Source organism: Pogona vitticeps, chromosome 1 (genome assembly GCF_051106095.1).
Source record: "Pogona vitticeps strain Pit_001003342236 chromosome 1, PviZW2.1, whole genome shotgun sequence".
Classification (NCBI taxonomy): Eukaryota; Metazoa; Chordata; class Lepidosauria; order Squamata; family Agamidae; genus Pogona; species Pogona vitticeps.
In genome coordinates, this window is record NC_135783.1 from 338279276 (window position 1) to 338297095 (window position 17820).

At 42.4% G+C, this 17820-nt stretch overlaps 1 protein-coding gene across 7 annotated transcripts in view; it reads right to left on the reverse strand.

The window, feature by feature from the left end:
- Positions 1-8374: 8374 nt before the first annotated feature.
- BEGAIN (brain enriched guanylate kinase associated) overlaps positions 8375-17820 on the reverse strand; it is a 252169-nt gene continuing 242723 nt past the window's right edge. For all 7 annotated transcript variants that reach the window (XM_072986673.2, XM_072986672.2, XM_078383787.1 and 4 more), the window contains 2 exons: positions 14331-14414; positions 8375-10680 (listed from right to left, as the gene is read on the reverse strand). In XM_072986673.2, coding sequence (XP_072842774.1) covers positions 9304-10680; positions 14331-14414 — 1461 coding nt within the window. In that variant the 3' untranslated portion in view covers positions 8375-9303. The remainder of the gene's footprint in view (positions 10681-14330; positions 14415-17820) is intronic.

Here is a 17820-nt window from a genome sequence, read left to right on the forward strand (position 1 = left end):
AGAGGAGTGAGAATGATGTCACTGCCACCAACACCTGCATTTGTCTTTCCTATGGGTCACAGTAATATACTGGGCAGGAAGAACATGGAGGCACCTGGAGGACTGAGGCAAGCAGCTCATAGCAACAAACGCGACAATTTTGTGGCATAGTACGAACTTTCATATTTCAATTGCAAGCTGTTAGAATATTGAGAATTCACAGACCCAATGAATGCAGTTAAATAAACTTCCAAGTAAGCATGGATGGACTCTGCTGTTACTCCTCAAATAAAATTTAGCTCTGGAGAGCTGTGGTTATGCTGGCCTAGAGGGATTCTGGAACTGCTATATATTTAAAAAGTAACTTCTTAATGGTATGGACTATAGTGTTATACTGCCAAAATCTAGATTTGAATTCCTGCTTAGCAGCAAACCTTATAGATTGACCCTTGGCCAGACCATGCTCTGTCAGCCTTGATGCATGCATGTTGTGCTGGCCTATAACGTCCACCACTGGGATGATGGGAGTTGTAGTCTGGGGGATTATGGAAGTTGTAGTGCAACCCATGAGAGTACTAGGTTGGAAATGTTGCCTAGTAAAGCAAAGCAAAAGAAAGCCACCCTTTTGTCAGCCAGTATAATAAAAGATGAATGGAATGGAACAACCTACATGCAAATTACAGCTTACTAGATGGCCTGGATCAACTCACTATCCCTCAGTCTTACAGGATTAGTGTGAGAAATAAAAGAGAGAACCACTTCTTGGAGAAGGGTTCTGGTCTGGGTGGAAGGAATAAATCACAATAAAAATGATCATGTGCCATTAAGTCCATTCTAACTTATGGCGATCCTATTCAGGGTTTTTCAGGTAGAGAATACTCAGAAGTGGTTTACCCTTCTCTTCTTCTGGGGCACTCTGGAACGAGGCAGCTTGCCCAAGGCCACACAGGCTGGCTCTACATGCAAAAGGCCCAGAAAGGAATCAAACTCCCAACCTCTGGCTCTGCAGCCAGAGGTCTAAACCACTGAGCCATCCAGCCAGCTTACGGAGGAATAAATGGAGAACATTAAAAAGATCTCTAAAAAGGCACTCTTTGAAGAAACGTCAGCACAGACCCCAACCATGTGAGCATTGCTTAATGATGAAAAGTCTGAAAGTGATGCTGTTGGAACTGGTTCTCTCTCACACAAAGGCAGCCCCACTTTATAGAGCACTTCTTTAATGTTTTATTCTACCTCTGACTTTAAAGAGGACTGCTTCTTAATGTTAACCTGTGGGTTGCCAACCCGCAAAAGGAACCTTGCCCCTTGGACAGATGCTTCCTGAGCGGAAACCAAGGAAGGGAATGGAAAAACCCTCAAGGCATTCTGTCTGAACCAAGTGAAAATCTGATGGATGGGCTGTCAGGCTCTCTCCCTCCACCAGACGCTGTGTACACATGGCCAGTTACATCTGCCTCGCTACACAGACACACCTTTCTTTTGATTCCTCGTTCTCCTAAAGCGGGTGACAGCTGCAGCTCTCGTAAGTGGCAAAGCCAGACATTCTAGTCATCTTTTCAAAATGCACATTCAAGTCTGATTACAAGTACTGTCTTCTCAGAACATACACCACAATACTCAACTGGAGTCCAAAGACACGAGTGTGACTGCTCAGTTGTAGCCTGGACTCTCAGTGTTTTGTAATCCTTGTCTCCTATCATGTCATTCCTTCCCCCCCCCCCCCCGTATTATTCCTCAGAGCCTGGGGTTGTGACCAGCATAGCCAATTTCTGCCCGCGATACCTAGCTCTGAGGATGCCTCAGACACTGGTGATCTGGCCATCTTCGAAGAGTGTAGCATGGACCACTTTTTGTGGCCCAAGATCTTTTCCACAATGCTTTCCTGTCCTCTTTCTTGCTCTTAGAGTGAGACAAGAGTGTCCAAATGAACTGAAGTTTTCAGTCTCAGAAATTAGCATCATCCTTCCACTGTTTCCAGCCCGAGTCTTTGCCTTATGTTGGAAATCACACTGGATTTGTTTTGTGACTGGCCTTTGGGTAGTTTGATTGTTCAGGTGCTCAGCTTATCATCCATAGACTTGGGTCCACTCATTTCCACATCATATATATTTTATATAAGTCTGTTACCCAAATATTGAACTTCATGTGTATGAAGAAGTGAGTTGTGAGCCACAAAAACCCCTACAGAACTGCATTTGTGAGTTTTAAAGGTGCCACAATGCATTTGTTTGGGTTGTTGCCAACATGGAGTCATGTCTCTGTAAACTGATCCAGAAGGCAGCTGGTGGTCGTTCGGTCGTTTAGTTGTTTAGTCGTGTCCGACTCTTCGTGACCCCATGGACCAGAGCACGCCAGGCCCTCCTGTCTTCCACTGCCTCCCGGAGTTGGGTCAGATTCATTTTGGTTGCTTCGGTGACACTGTCCAGCCATCTCATCCTCGGTCGTCCCCTTCTCCTCTTGCTGGTGGTCACTGCTAGTATATTCGCTTCTAGATTTAGAATAGCCTCTAGATTTTAGTATCCTGGGATAAGACCCAGTTGGCTTGCCCAAGGTGCAGCCCTGATGGTGATCTCATAATCTCCCCTCTAGTGTACAGCTAAATGGAGACTGCTGAAAAATATCAATCTGGATTTTTAAAAACTCGGTTAACAAGATGAGAAGAAATCTAATATCAGCTTTTGAGAAGGAATCTAATATCAGCATTTAGTGTGGCTTGTATATTTGCCATGAGCATAGTGAAGTGTTATGGGATTCCATACGTATGGATATGTAGTCAGGTAGTGGGAGATGACAGTGTCATTGAAGCTACCAGCATGAATTTGACCCAACTTTGGGAGGCAGTGGAAGAGAGGAGGGCCTGGCGTGCTTTGGTCCATGGGGTCACAAAGAGTTGGATACAGCTTAATGACTAAACAACAACAACAAAAGTGGGACATGAACCACTAGTTTGAGAAAAAGATCCTCTAAAAACTCATGGGAACATCAGGTAGAGAAGGTGTCAGCAAATGACAACGTCAAGATCTTGTGGGATTTCTGGATCCAAACTGATAGACACCTAGAACATAACACAGCAGACATAGTAGTGACAGAATGAAGAAATGTCTGGATCATTGATATTCAATTCCAGGGTGATGCCAGAGTTGAAAATAAAGAATTGGAAAAACTAACAAAGTACAGAGACCTGGCAATTGAAACATCTCGCTTGTGGATGAAACACATTTTACAAGTCCCCAATAGTCATTGGGGCTTTGGGAACAATATCAAGAAATTTCACATTGTTATAAGCAGTTTGCAGATCTCAGAAATCACACCAACAGAGCTTCAAAAACCGGCAACATTAGAAACAGCATGCATACTGTTCTGATATTTTTGGTTAAAACTTGTATCTGTTATATCAGTGGTCCCCAACCTTGGGCATCCAGATGTTCTTGAACTACAACTCCCAGAAGCCTTCACCAACACCTCTGCTGGCCAGGATTTCTGGGAGTTGAAGTCCAAGAACATCTGGAGGCCCAAGGCTGAGGAGCACTGTGTTATATAATACCAGTTAATGATTTTATAATTTTGATTGACTGTGCCTGGTATGATGATGATGATGATGATGATGATGATGATGATGATGATGATGATGATGATGATGATCCATCAAGTCAATTCTTACTTATAGTGACTCTTTTCAGATTTTTCAGATAGAAAATACATGGTTTATCATGATCTTCTTCTGAGGGCATCCTGGGACTATGTAGCTTGCATGGACCTTCCAAATGCATATTGCTCCCTTTCAGACCAAGTAAATGCTGACATTTGCTTTGGCAATGTTTCTATATTGTTATGATAACTTTAGGACCCTGAACTGGCAAAATAGATTTTGAAGTCAGCCAACTTCATGCATTTCACTGAACTATTCAAGGAAGCATAGGCATAAATAGCACGTTCATTAAAAGGCACAGCAGGAGATGTGCAAGTATGTGGCTTGTATCTCTGCACTGTATTGATTCCAGTGGGCCACACGTGTGGATGTGCATTCAACTGTCCATTATGACCAGTTTTGGTGAAGCCGAATCAAAGCTAAGTCAGGGTGCAGATGACTTAGATTATTTATCTGCCAGAGTGTCTTTTCCCATACAGTACTCTCATTAGTTAGTTAGTATTTCTGCTCCCATGTACTCGAGCCCTTTAAATGGCTTGTTCTTTGCCGACAATCCTATTAATTATCACAGCTTCCATTTTCCCTTCCATCTGTCAGTCTATAGATATAATTAGATGAATATAGAAACATGAACAGAAGTAAAGACACACATGGGGGGGGTAGTATCTGATTCCCGGGAACTGTGTCCAGGATGCTTGGTTCGACATGTAGTTTCTCCTCTCGCATTCCTTGCGGAAAGAGAATCCATAACGTCTTGTACTAGTGAAAATCCTTATTATCGTCTTCAATGAGGCAGTCTCCAGTTTATGTGACTGCTAGCCAGAGATTAACAGAGCAAAAGCAGAGGATTCTAGCAGTTGATCTTTATAAATATAGAAAGGTACGTGCATGTGTTCTTATTAGATGATGCCAAAAATACATTCATCTTACTGAAGTTTATTTCCCCTGCTTCCAATCTGATGCCTTAACACTTTTGAGACTTAGGGATTTTTAACTTACGTAGCCGGCTTGCCTTATCTGCAGATACCTGTAGCTTGGGAATCGCAGCCAATCTGAAGGTGAGTTGATGTGGGAATTAAATATTGATCTAGAAAAATTCAAAATCAGTTCTCAATCAGGCTTTTTTTTAAAAGCCGGAGACTGGTTAAATGGCAAAGAAAAAAAAGGCAGGTAGAAATTGAATCTTGGAGAATCTTGGATAAAATCTGGGGAGTAGTAAGATTAGTGTACACTGTCCTTACAGGTGGGCTTCTGTGTTTGGCTCATATTCTTGACCAACACCATAGGAACAGCTTCAGTTGGCATCTCCTCAGGGTGAAGACGATGCTCATCATGAAAAGTGAAGCCAAATTTATGTTTAGAGGATATCAGATACTGAAAGTATTCAAATAGTAAAAAAAACTCAAAGAGGCATGATGAAGTCCCAAAAAACTAATTAGAGATTTAAAAAATTAATTAAAAGATGGACATTCCTAGTACTGCAGTCTTAAGAATGCACTGGATATTAGATGTCTTCCTCCTCCTCCTCAGCCATTCTGTTTTGATCAAGTTCACACATGAATTAGTCCAAATCAAGCTGATTTGGTTCACAATTTGGATATGTCTGAGCCTAGTGGTTATACAACATCCCACTTTATATCATTTGTTGGGAGGGAACTGGAGAAGAGTTGGCTTCGTGCCTTACTTGTGGGATTCTTCTAGGTGGGCCCATCAGATCTTTGGAGTCAAAGTCAACTCTGAAGTACAACAATCCATGTGGGATGGCTTGCTGTATGCAAAAAGACATTGAAGACATCTAGCAGTTCAAGGGTGATGCTATTTTTCCTTCTCAGTCACAGGGTGGGGAGCCCCTTACTGCTGAAGGGTAAACTGTCAGGGGCCATATTTCAACAGTGTGTGTTTGGGAAACAGCAAAAGGGTGGAATGAACAGTACCAGCATATTGTAGCCTAAAGCACTTACTGCCACTAATTAAGGCTTAGTTGAGCCAGTACAGGGCAGAGGGACGTGGTGGCGCTGCGGGCTAAACCGCAGAAGCCTGTGCTGCAGGGTCAGAAGACCAAGCAGTCATAAGATTGAATCCACGTGACAGAGTGAGCGCCCGTCGCTTGTCCCAGCTCCCGCCAACCTAGCGGTTTGAAAGCATGCAAATGCAAGTAGATCAATAGGGACCACCTCGGTGGGAAGGTAACAGCGTTCCGTGTCTAAGTCGCATTGGCCATGTGACCACGGAAGATTGTCTTTGGACAAACGCTGGCTCTATGGCTTGGAAATGGGGATGAGCACCGCCCCCTAGAGTCGAACACGACTGGACAAAAATTGTCAAGGGGAACCTTTACCTTTACCTTTACCTGAGCCAGTACAAACTTTTGGAATAGGAACAAACCTGTACAAACCGACATACAATGGCGTCATAGTCAAAGGCTATGGTCTACCTAGCTTTGGAAGAGCTAAATCCGATCCTAGGGCTTGATGCTGCACACCTGAAATATATATTGAGCGAATGTTTTATGGTTTTATTTAAAAATGTATGTCTCTATCTGTAATCTCCAGCACTTGAGTAAGTGAAGGAGAAGTTTATAAAATGAAAACAACAAAAAACTGAAAGAGATAAACCCAGCCAAAGACCTGAGATAGAGCAGCAGTTGGTGCCCTCCAGTAAATCAAGTCAGTTTAAGAACTTTTTTCTCCTTGCGGCCTGCTGCTCCTGGCTGCCTCACCCCCTCTCAACATCAACCACCTGGCCTAGGGGGAGAGAGAGCTTTCAGGCCGGAGCTGCCCCTGGGACCGCACCAGACCATCGTGCCTACACCCAGAAGGAGCCAAAGATCATCTGCCGGCCATAGCTCACTGTGTGAGAGGCAGTGAGTCTGTGGTTGGGCCCCTACTGGATCTCCCTCTGTGGTTACAGGCCTTGCGGCCTGCTGCTCCTGGCTGCCTCACCCCCTCTCAACATCAACCACCTGGCCTAAGGGGAGAGAGAGCTTACAGGCCGGAGCTGCTCCTGGGACCGCACCAGACCATCGTGCCTACACCCAGAAGGAGCCAAAGACCATCTGCCGGCCATTAAGAGCCTCGTGGCGCAGTGGTTAAAACGCTGTACTGCAGCTAAAACTGTGCTCACGACCTGGGGTTCAAATCCCAGGTAGCCGGCTCAAGGTTGACTCAGCCTTCCATCCTTCCGAGGTCGGTAAAATGAGTACCCAGCTTGCTGGGGGGGCAATGTGTAGCCTTTATAATTAAAATTGTAAACCGCCCGGAGAGTGCTTGTAGCGCTATGGGGCGGTATATAAATCCAATAAATAAATAAATAAATAAATAAATTCTTCAGAGAAGTTCCTAACTGAAAATAGAAAATAAGAAATTATTTTGGAATGGGGAAAAATATGAGATAGATCCACAAGAATTCAAGCATTAAATATAAGAATAAACTAGATAGTAAATAACCATCTTGTGCTCATTTGTGGCATGCCAAGTCTGATGCCTCAAGCAAAACCCCATTCTGCCTAATAGTAGGACTGGACCCAAGGATTTTGGAAACTGTGTTTTCTCCGGTCTTTAACAGGTTAGCCAGGTTTCAGGGCATTGCTGAAGTCTCAGGGAACAGATAGCCAGTGTAGTGTGGTGGAAAACCTAGCATGGCATAGTGGATAAACTTTCAAACTATGTCCCGTGAAGCCTGGATTCAAATCCTCACTCAGCCATGGAATGCGGAAGTGTTAAAGATACTCCTTAAATATCTCACTTACCTTGAAAGCCCTCTTGGAGTCAGTATAAGTAACTTCTGGCTTGCTGACAAAACACAGAGAGAGGCAGATCTCTGCGAGCTGTCTTTGAAGTCCAAATTCTATCTTCACTCATGCCCAGCTGGCATCAGGGCTTGCTGGTTCAACATCTGATTCCCCCAAAGCCAGAAGCAGTGGGAGGGAACTGGGACGAAAGTACTAGGTTAGGTATCTGTCCATGGGCACACTGTTTGGACCAAGACAGGGAATGGAGCACCACCGTTCTTGGTGCAAGAGTCCTGGTAGATGCAATAGCACAGGGCCAGGATTTTCCCCAAGCCCAGGCAACAGTATAGAACTTGGAAAACCTCTTCACTTTGTGTGTGATGTACTGCATATGAACTGTGCAGAAATCAAGACCTATAGATATGGAAGCCAACACTGCAAATACTGCATGATATTTTTTTTTGTCCTGCCTAGACTCCAGCATAGATCTTCTCCTTGGCTGAGGGTTGCCGTATTACCTGGTTTCAACAGGTTTCACAATTCCTGGACCATTGACTCAGATCCCCATTTCTACCCCTGTTGTTTCCATAGTCAGTTGGCTTGGGGGCAACTCTGGCCCCTCTCCCAACTCTTGTTTGCCTAATTCCTGTGACATCACATGGATCTGCCCACCTCCCCTGCCCCACTCCCAGATGTGAGTGTTGGTCCTGAAATCACAGGGAATGGGATTGTAATCCTAGTCTTGGGTAGACTTGAGTTGCTAATCTACGACACACACCTTCAGACACCTACGTTTCACTCACCTGGAACAGGGGCCTATTTGCTAGGATGTCTCAAGTCTACCTCCTGGACAAACAAACCAGCGCCACTCAAATGGCACACCTTAATGATTAGGAGTGTCTTCTGCCTCAGGAATTCTGGGAGATAAGTCTCAAAAACTCAAACATCCAAGCTCTCTGTCTTAAACCATTCTGACCCGACCCTGCTGAACACAATACTCAGTAACGACAGCATCCTCTTAGAGCATGTTTTAATGAGAAAAAAAAATCAAAACATTTCCACTTGTGTCTTTATTAAGTAATGCAAAATACAGTACTAGTTATGACACTCCATGCATTTGAGACAATATAAATGCAAGCCTACAGAAAAATAAGTGACAGAGAAAACCTCAATGTTGAGGTAGCGTATAGGGTGGGAAAATTGAAACACAATGGGACAGATGAGCCAAAATATTCTTATGACTTTGTGCATTTGATCCCCCCCCAAATCATTTTTTTATCTGAAATACATTTGCATTTAAAGACATTAGTGGCTCAATTTGTTTCCATTTCGTTTAAAAAATAGACTTCTTTATTATATCATCATTCTTGTACAACTTGCTCTGCACATGATTTTTAAAAGAATCTTATGGGGATATAATTTTGTCCTCTGCTGCCTCCCTCCCTCCCTCTCTCTTTCTCTTTTACTTTCTGTTTTTTAAACCCTTTTCCTCCAAGAGTTTAGGCACAGGTGGCCTCATGCACAAAAAAATAAATAAGAAACTTACTTGAAAGGGGACAAAAAAGTGTCACTCAAAGCGCTTGAGAGTACTAAGGACAGTCTAATAAATACCATTTTGTTTATAAAAATATCTCAGGTTATAAAAGTGGGCAAAGGGTTAGTATCCAAGATGGAAAAGTCATCGTGTGAAAAGTGCCATGTAATGTTTTTGTTTTGTTTTGTTTTGTTCCATCACATTTGGGTTTATACGTCTCCTTTTAAAATAGTACCATTGCGAGTATGAATATATGTGTGTATATGTATAGATATATATATATATAGATCTATATATATATATTATAATAGTTCTGTTCCCTAGAAGCCAACTGTACACTAAAAGTATCAAAGGTCATCTCTGTCAGTCACTGTTGTCTCATCTCCTTATTGCAACTTTGGATGATGTTTAATTGAGGAGAGTCCCATACAATTGTGCTTTTGTTAGGCTGTCTTTCCGACTCAAGCCTGTACTTCCAGTCCGGTGAAACTGTTGCTGCTGCTTGCTGTGAAGGCTTGAATGGCTTCCTTGTTCAATGGAAGACTGGTGGATCTCTGAAGCCTCCATAGAACTCTGGTTGAGGGACTCGGCCGAACTGTTCGGACTCACATCCACGTACTCCCTTTTGAGTATGGGGCTGCCGTCGAGGCTTTTGCTACTGCACACCTGGACCGTGATTCTTTCATTCTTTTTGTCTCTCAGTTCTTTTGTTTTGTAAGAAGACAGCTTGTCCTGTTTACAGGTAGTGCTAATGTCAATATTCAGGCCACTGTCCGTTCTTAGGAAGCAAGAATCCGCAACTCTGCCTTGACACATCTCATCTCCCTCTGAGAAGCTGTCACCTTTGTAGCTAGCATAAATGGGACTTGACCGACTGTCCGCTTTCTTGATGGGACTTCTATAATATTGCTCCGAAAAGCTGCAGGGCGAAAGCCTGCCGCTGTTCCTGTACGAGTATGCACCGATGTCCTCAACGCTCAGTTGCCTCCACCGTCCCGGAAGGTCCTCCTCGGACAAATGGGTATTTCTGCACTCACTACGCATTTTCTGTGATGCTAAAGCTTGCTGAGCTGTCATGGCTGAGAAATGATAAGGGTCGCTTGCGTAAGGCGACATAGTCCTCGTGAAGGTGGGAGAATTCTCGTTGTCATCGGCCAGCTCCATGTGCTGGATGGATTTAGACTTTGCAAACCTTGGACTTCCCTGGTGGTCGTAACCTGATGGGGGCTTTCTTTCAAACATCTCATCCCGGCTGCTCAGGTAAATGGCTTGCTGGGAGGCCGTCAACGTGCTAGCTTGGGCGTTCTCCTTTTCCTCGGATGTTACGCTGAAGCTGGAGTAAGAGCTTGAAGTAGGTAAAGAGGTAACATATTCTGGAAAAGCTTCATGAGAAAAGCTGGAATGGAAACCATCTTCTTCCACCGTGCTGTCTGTGGAGTTTTGGGACCTCAAGAACCCAACATCTTTCACTTGCATGTCAACACTCTGCCTTCTTTCCCGTCTTCGTTCTTCGGGGCAGTAAAGAGCTGTATCGCTGCAATAGATGTCAGTCTTGTACTGAGGTCTTTGGCTAAGCTTCCCAGTACAGTCCTGGAAGGTGAGATCTCTGTTTGATGAGCCTGATAAATGTGAAGAAAGGCTATTTGGGTCTGGCTTTTCCAGGACTTTTGCAATGACGCAAGTCGGTATGTTGTCGGCAAATGATGTATGACACAGAGGTACGGAGAGGCTGCACCCGTGTTTCTCAAGGTGGATGCTAACACGTTCCTGAAAGTCTGATGGCAACTGTAACAAACAGGGGGAAGAAAAATATAGGTAAATGAATGTCAAGCAGAATTCTTTAAAGGCATATGCTTTCGGACTCAGAAGGTCCAGCTGATGAGGACTCAAGTTGAAGACTGGAAAAGTTATTTCTTTGGACTATAACCTCAAGAATTCCCTTCAGTTAGTGGCTATGCTCACTGGGGGGGGGGGATTCTATTACTTAAAGTCCAATGAAACAATGCTTCCAAACTTTAAAATGAATGTATGGGAATGATGGGGCTGCTTTTCTCAAAGAAATATTGAGACATGCAAATACAGCTGATTTCACTGTCAGACTATTTTGGCCATTTATTACTTTATTGCTGTCTCCTACCACCTCTTATAGGTTTCAGCAACCTCTAATATATTTTCAAAAATGTATACTTTGCTCCTCTTTTATTTTTATTTTTTTATTTAAAATATTTTTACCCTGGCTTTCTAAAAAAAAAGTACCCAAAGTGGCTTATATCATTAGAAACACAGTATTACAAGATAAAAACTAAATTATTCAAATAGTAAAAAACAAATTTATTAACACTACGTTAAAAAAATTAGGTAAAATCATTACAAAAACAGATTTTACCCCCCCCCATGTTCAACCAATTTATTTTACAGATAATTCCAGATCAATCACTTTAAACAAGAGTATCCTGCCATTAATCACCAGAATCACAAGTTTTTATCTTCACTTGTTTCCTTTGTAAGTGTAGTTTAATAGCTTTCGTAGTTTGGAACCACCTTCTGAAGACACAATTGTGTATGACATGTTATAAGTGCTATCCTCAGTCTGGTCCTGATTACAGCATAGCAAAAAGAGAAAAACTCTGGGAGAGGAGAGTACTTGCACAGCTTTTTGGGTCTGTAGTGTTACTATTATGGTTACTGCAGAACAACAAGGCTGAAAGTGGCTTTCAGCAGAAGCTGTCATACCTCAAGGCTTATTAACAGACAGGCGCTGTCCATGGTAGCTGGTTTTACTTCTCTTAAAGAAGCATTTTGCAAGAGCTATGTGCTAGAACAGTGGTTCTCAAGCTGGCGTCCCCAGATGTTCTCGGACTGTAATTCCCAGAAGCCGTCACTATTTGCTCTGCTGTCCAAGGTTTCTGAGAGTTGCAGTCCAAGAACATTTGGGGACCAAATTTGAGAATCACTGTGATAATAGATTTGAATTCCAAAGATGTATTCTGGCCTAAATCCACAGCTTCACGAATACGTATCCATCTGCTAGCACAGGATCTCTCCCTACACCCCAGATACTTAACACCTCTGAGGGTTTTTTTTTTGTTAATGTCAAAAAGCTTCTTGTTCCATTCGGGTAGATGTTGCTTTATGTTCATGTCCTTGACTTACTTGAGGTCCATTGCAATTTTTTTTTCACAGTTCACAGTGACAATATTTTGGAGGGGCATAAGGGCACAAAAGTAAAGGGTGCAGACTTCTGATGTCTCATGGGGAGCAAGAGTGGCATCGGGGCTTTTAGAAGTTGGCCACTCCTCTAGCTAGTACGAGAAGTTACCTCAATGTCACATGAAAACCTGCTCCACTCCAATTGAGTGTTGGGAGAGTGAGAACAGACAAAAAAATATTTCTTTACCCACCATGTTTGTTAGTCTGTGGAACTCCTTGCTATAGGATGTAGTGATGGCCTCTGGACTAGATGCCTTTAAAAAGGGGCTTGGACAGATTTCTGGAGGAAAAGTCCATTGCAGGTTACAAGCCATGATGGGGAGATATAATCTCCAAGCTTAAAAGGAAGGTACCTCAAAATGTCAGAGGCAGGAGAGTGGTATCAGGAGATAGGTATTTAGTTGAGATCTTGATCAAGGCCACAAACCGATCTCTCTGTTATACTTCCCTCTAGGAAGTAACAAGAAGGAGGAGACTATAGAGATGGGGAGAGTTCCAGATGTGGTTTGAGAGTTATTTTTGGACCATCAATGGATTAAATAATAGAACCCCTTTTAGTTTTCCAGAAGCTCAGGAAATTAAAGCTTTAATAGGGTTTTCCTGGTGGATGTTTCCTTGATTCTGGAACTCCATATCAAAGAAGGCTAGGCTGGCTTCCTTCTTATTCTCTTTCTGTCAGCAAGTAAACACTTCATTTTTTTCACTTGTGCAATCCAAATCTTTCAGATCTTCTTTGTCAAACATTTTAAAGAAGGTGTTATCAAAATATGGCATAAGCTTGCACTTCATTAGCCTTGTGATTGACAGCCAGGAGACAGATACGAGGAGTGCTGAGAACAGAATGAAAAAATTATAGCCCTCATCACACCCACATCTGGGGCTGTCCCTTGGCATTCTTTCAATGCTTCCTTCTGTAGCCAGCTTTTCAGGGCCACTGAGGGTGGGGTGGGGTTCATGGGTAGGACAGATCTTGAGAGCCCTACTGCTCCCCAGTCCCTACTCATAGAAGGGTATGGCCCACTAATTTTTAACAAGTGCCAATGAGATCAAACTAGACACAGGAAAAGAAACATACTTTAAAGATAATTGAACGAAGGTTTTCAGAGCTTCGAGGCAACCGGTAAAACACTGGAAAACAAGGTTACAGACACTGGATTTTTTTGCCACCTTAGCTCACTGTAGACAATGAATTGGGGGGAAAATGCAACTCCCTCAGCTCACTTTGGCCACCCCACCTCAGCTTGGTATCCTTATCAATTGCTCAGCTTGCCTAATCCTATGGTCTGCCTTTTCCACATCCAAATACATCACATTTCCATACTTGCTGAGGAGAACTGGACAAGGCGAAGCAGTTTCAACTGTTTTGAGGCGACATCCAAACACTGGCAACAACTGGCAGGAATGCTTCTAATCTAAGAGCAGTGGTTCCCAGCCTCGAGCAGCTCAGGTGTTCTTGGACTGCAGTTCCCAGAATCTTTCAAAACCAGCTGTGCTGGCCCGGGTTTTTGGGAATGGCAGTCCAAGCACTGTTGGGTTACCCAATGTAACGGGCAGCCAAGACATCACCTGTCCGTCACAGCTGGGCAGTGAGTCATCAGCCAATGGTGTGACGGAGGGTGGAACTTAAGGGGAGGAGCCGGTATAAAATGGGGGGTGAAGAGTGTGTGAGGGCAGATAGATAGAGATTAGAGATGAGAGTTTGTTAGTTATAGTGAGTGAGAGAGCCTGTCAGTGTGAAATAGTCTGTGAGAGCCAGTGATTTATTTACAGTGATTGACTTACTGATTCTTTACCAGTGATTTACATTTTTTATTTCCTGGAATCAATAAACCAGTTTTTGTTTTTCAAAGTTACACTTATCTGCTTGATTTTCAAGGATAAGTTGGTGGCAGCAGAGTTTAAAGTGAAGTAGCAACCACTCTTTGAGGTTTGAGGGTGGCTGTTACACCCAAGATTGGGAACCACTGTCTTAGATGCTACTTCACAGAGATTCCTATCTTTTCTGTTTCTAAGTTAATTTCTAAACAAAGAGATGCTAGGATTTAATATTACTTCATTGGGGGGGGGGGGTCCCAAACACTTTGACTTTTCTTTCCTCTACTGTCTTCCTTGCTTACACGAAATGGCTTCCCTGCTCTCAACTCTTCTACTGCTTATAAGAAGCAGGACCAAATTAGAGCGGCAGCTATTTTCATGAACTTAAGACATACATTTATTTATGTTACCTCGGAAAGCTTATGTGCCCTGTCGTAATTCTTGCTACACTGGAGCAGTTGAGCTGCTAAATTGCAATCCTTTCTATAGAGCTCCTGCAAAAACAAAAAGAACAATAATAAAGATATAGAGAGATAGAGTTAAATGTCTTTTTTTCTATAATCAGCACCTGAAAGCAGACATATACCCAGATTATTTAGATGGTAAATATGCAGAGAACGGTGGGAAACCGGAACGTTCATTTTTTGCCAGCCACCCCTCCCCAGATCTTCTGGGGCCAGCATGAAGTGCTGGAAAAATGAAACAAAAGGAAAAGAAAAACAAAACAGAAGTGGCCAGAAATCTGTTTGCAGCTTTGAAAAATCGGCATCTTCAGGGTGTTACCAACGGCAAGACTTCCACAGTTTTGTTATTGTTAGCACATATGCGAGGGGGGAGAGTGCAGTTGGAAACTGATAGGTAAATCCTGGTGCCTCACTTTTGGAGCCATTTCTTTTTAGTTGCTTTCCATCAGTTTCGAACTGCATACATTTTCCCCAAGTGCATATTTTGTTAACAACAACAACAACAACACATCTGTTCTGTTAAGTTCTGTAAATTCCCCAGAACTTAAAAGGAATAATTTTCGGGGTTCTGTGCTTTATAGAATATGCTTTATGATATACTCATATGGAGAATGGAATGATAGAAAGTTATTGCCAAAGGATCCAAGAACTTCATAATCAGAGGCCAGGCAACTATACAGCACTGGAGGGGTCTATGTGGTAGGAATATCTTGTTTTTCCTTGGCTAAAGATGGACAAACAAATATTGACTATATCAGTAGGAAAACACAAGGGGAATATCCCAGGTTTTCAGCATGGTCAAGCAAAACAATGACAGATACATGGCTTGACTCAGCCCTTTGCAGTGGCAACTGCATAATCACAGGCTATCAAGTAATATAGTTTATTTCTGTTGTTGAATACAGTGGTAGAAAACATTCCACTAAAGCCTGCATGACATTATAAGCCTCATATTATCTTACACAGCAATTCTAAATGACAAAACAATATGCATTAAGCTTCCATAGAACTGCATAACATTCTTTGGTTGTTTTCCTTTCTTAATTTTCTTTGCTTCCCCAGAAGCACTTATTTTCCTCCGCAAATTGTTATTTGAGAGAACTGAAAGCCACACTGATTGAAGGTCATTTAAACACACAATTTTGCCATCACAGAAAATATATCAGCCAGAATCTTATGACTTGTATATGTCAGTTCAAGTACAGTGCTGTAAGTCAGAGCAGTAAAATATTTATTTATTTATTTATTTAAAATATATTTTTACTTCACCTTTCACCTTGAAAAAGGACCCAAGGTGGCTTACATCATTAAAGGCCAATATTTAAAGCTAAAAACAGTAAGTACAGGAATATTAAAAAGGACCAAACAAATACCACACTAAAACACAATAAACAAAAGCAACACCAAAAACTCATTCAAAGCAATGAAGCATCATGCATTTCGACAAATTAAGGGAGTTGCCACCTGTATCCCTCTTGTGTTGGCAGTGGAATCCTAAATTATAGGCAGGAAAACTTCCTTGTGTTGGCTGATCTCTGAGATCGGTCAGTAGAGGGATCTCCCAGTAGAACTGATCTGCTGGCTGAAGTCTATCATGAGGAACCCCCCAAAAAAGATGGAAAAAAGATGGAAAGCAGGAGGAGCCAAGCTGTGCTAGACTCAAAACTCCTCCAGGCCAGGGCACAGGAGAAAGTTTGATCAGGACATGGATAGTTTGAACATAAGCCAAGAAGGTTTGGGATTCAGTACAGCTTCTGTGGGCCTAGTGTCAGCTCAGCTGGTTGTTGGCCATCTTGGCTAGTCAGCATTTTGCTCTCAGTTAACTCATCTGAGGTGTGCCTTCCAAACTGGATTTTGGGAGACTCCCCTAGCAGCAGCCCCCATCACCTTGCATTGTTCAAAAGCTCTTCAAAATCTCTACAGATGGTATAAAAGAGAGTGCAAGGAGAAACAGGGGATGGAAAAATGTGAACGTCTTAAGGCTGCAGTACTATATTTAGTTACCTAATATTAACCCTTCTTATATGCCATATGGTCTACTAAACAGATGTGTGTCAGACTGTACTGTACGATAAAACTAAAAAGAGTCCTGTGACACCTCATAAATCAATGTATCTACAGTATTATGCCATGGTGAGCTACAGCCTAGTGTATAAATCTTACAACGAATCTGGAAATTCGGGGTGCCACACAGCTCTTTAGGGTACATCTGTTTCATGTGAGTGGAGTTCCCCCTACACAATGTGGTGAACACATCCTCTCTCTATCCTTCATATTCTCCAGAAGATCTCCCAACCCTCTGCTACACTGGTGGCCTGATCCACCACCAAATACAATCTGCTGTTGTTTTTGATGTAACCGTCCAACACAGCAATTTGTCTGGAAAATGTAAGCTGTTTTAGGATTCAAGCCAATGTACCAAGATGACGATAAACAGAAATTAAGAAAAGTCTTGAGCCAAATACTAAAGATGTTCCACGTGGCTCTCAAAGGATAGATTGATACTGTTTACTTCAACAAGTACAGCCACTGGGAATCTGTCCTGGAGAAACAATGAACATAATTGTTTTGAATTGAATGAGCTTCTGGACTGTGTGTGCTTGAGACCACAAAACAGTTATTTATGCTCACCACCAAGAACATCTTCAGGCTCACATATAATCAGCTATGTGATAATGCCTTGAAAAATGCAACGTGGAGAACAATTTAGTCATTGCTGCCTGTTCTTGGTTGTCACTAAAAACCTGTTCCTTCTATGTGGTCTTTGCCAGAGTTAAGGGTCAGTTTCAAATGAATCTTGTATAAACAACCTGGTTTCGCTCTCTCTCTCTCTCGCCAACAATTGCTGACAATGACACATGAAGTCTCCAAATGTTTAGCCAGGTAGACACAGTTGGGTCAAGGACAGCACGAGAAAAAGTTACTTTTTGAAGTACAATTTCCAGAATAACCCCCTTCCACTGGTCACGTGTGTGTGTGTGTGTGTGTGTGTGTGTGTGTGATGTGTGTGTGTGTGTGCGCGTGTGTGCGCACACACATATGGAACATATCTTTCTACATATGGAACATGTAGAAAGAACATGTAATAAGGATCTATCTATCTATCTATCTATCTATCTATCTATCTATCTATCTATCTATCTATCTATCTATCTATCTATCTGTCTATCTGTCTATCTGTCTATCTGTCTATCTAGGAGACAAAAGTCTAGTTCTCACATTAAAGTCCTGAATAAGAAATAATGGTATAATTTATCTTTAGCTCTTGCTCTAAACATTTTCTCTGATGCTAGTCCTCTTTTTTGACATCATTGGCCCATGTACAATCATGGCCAAAATATTAGCACCCTTGCAATTCTGTCAGAAAATGGAACCCTTCTCTCAGAAAATTGCTCCAGTTGCAAATGTTTTGGTACTCACGTGTTCATTTCTTTGG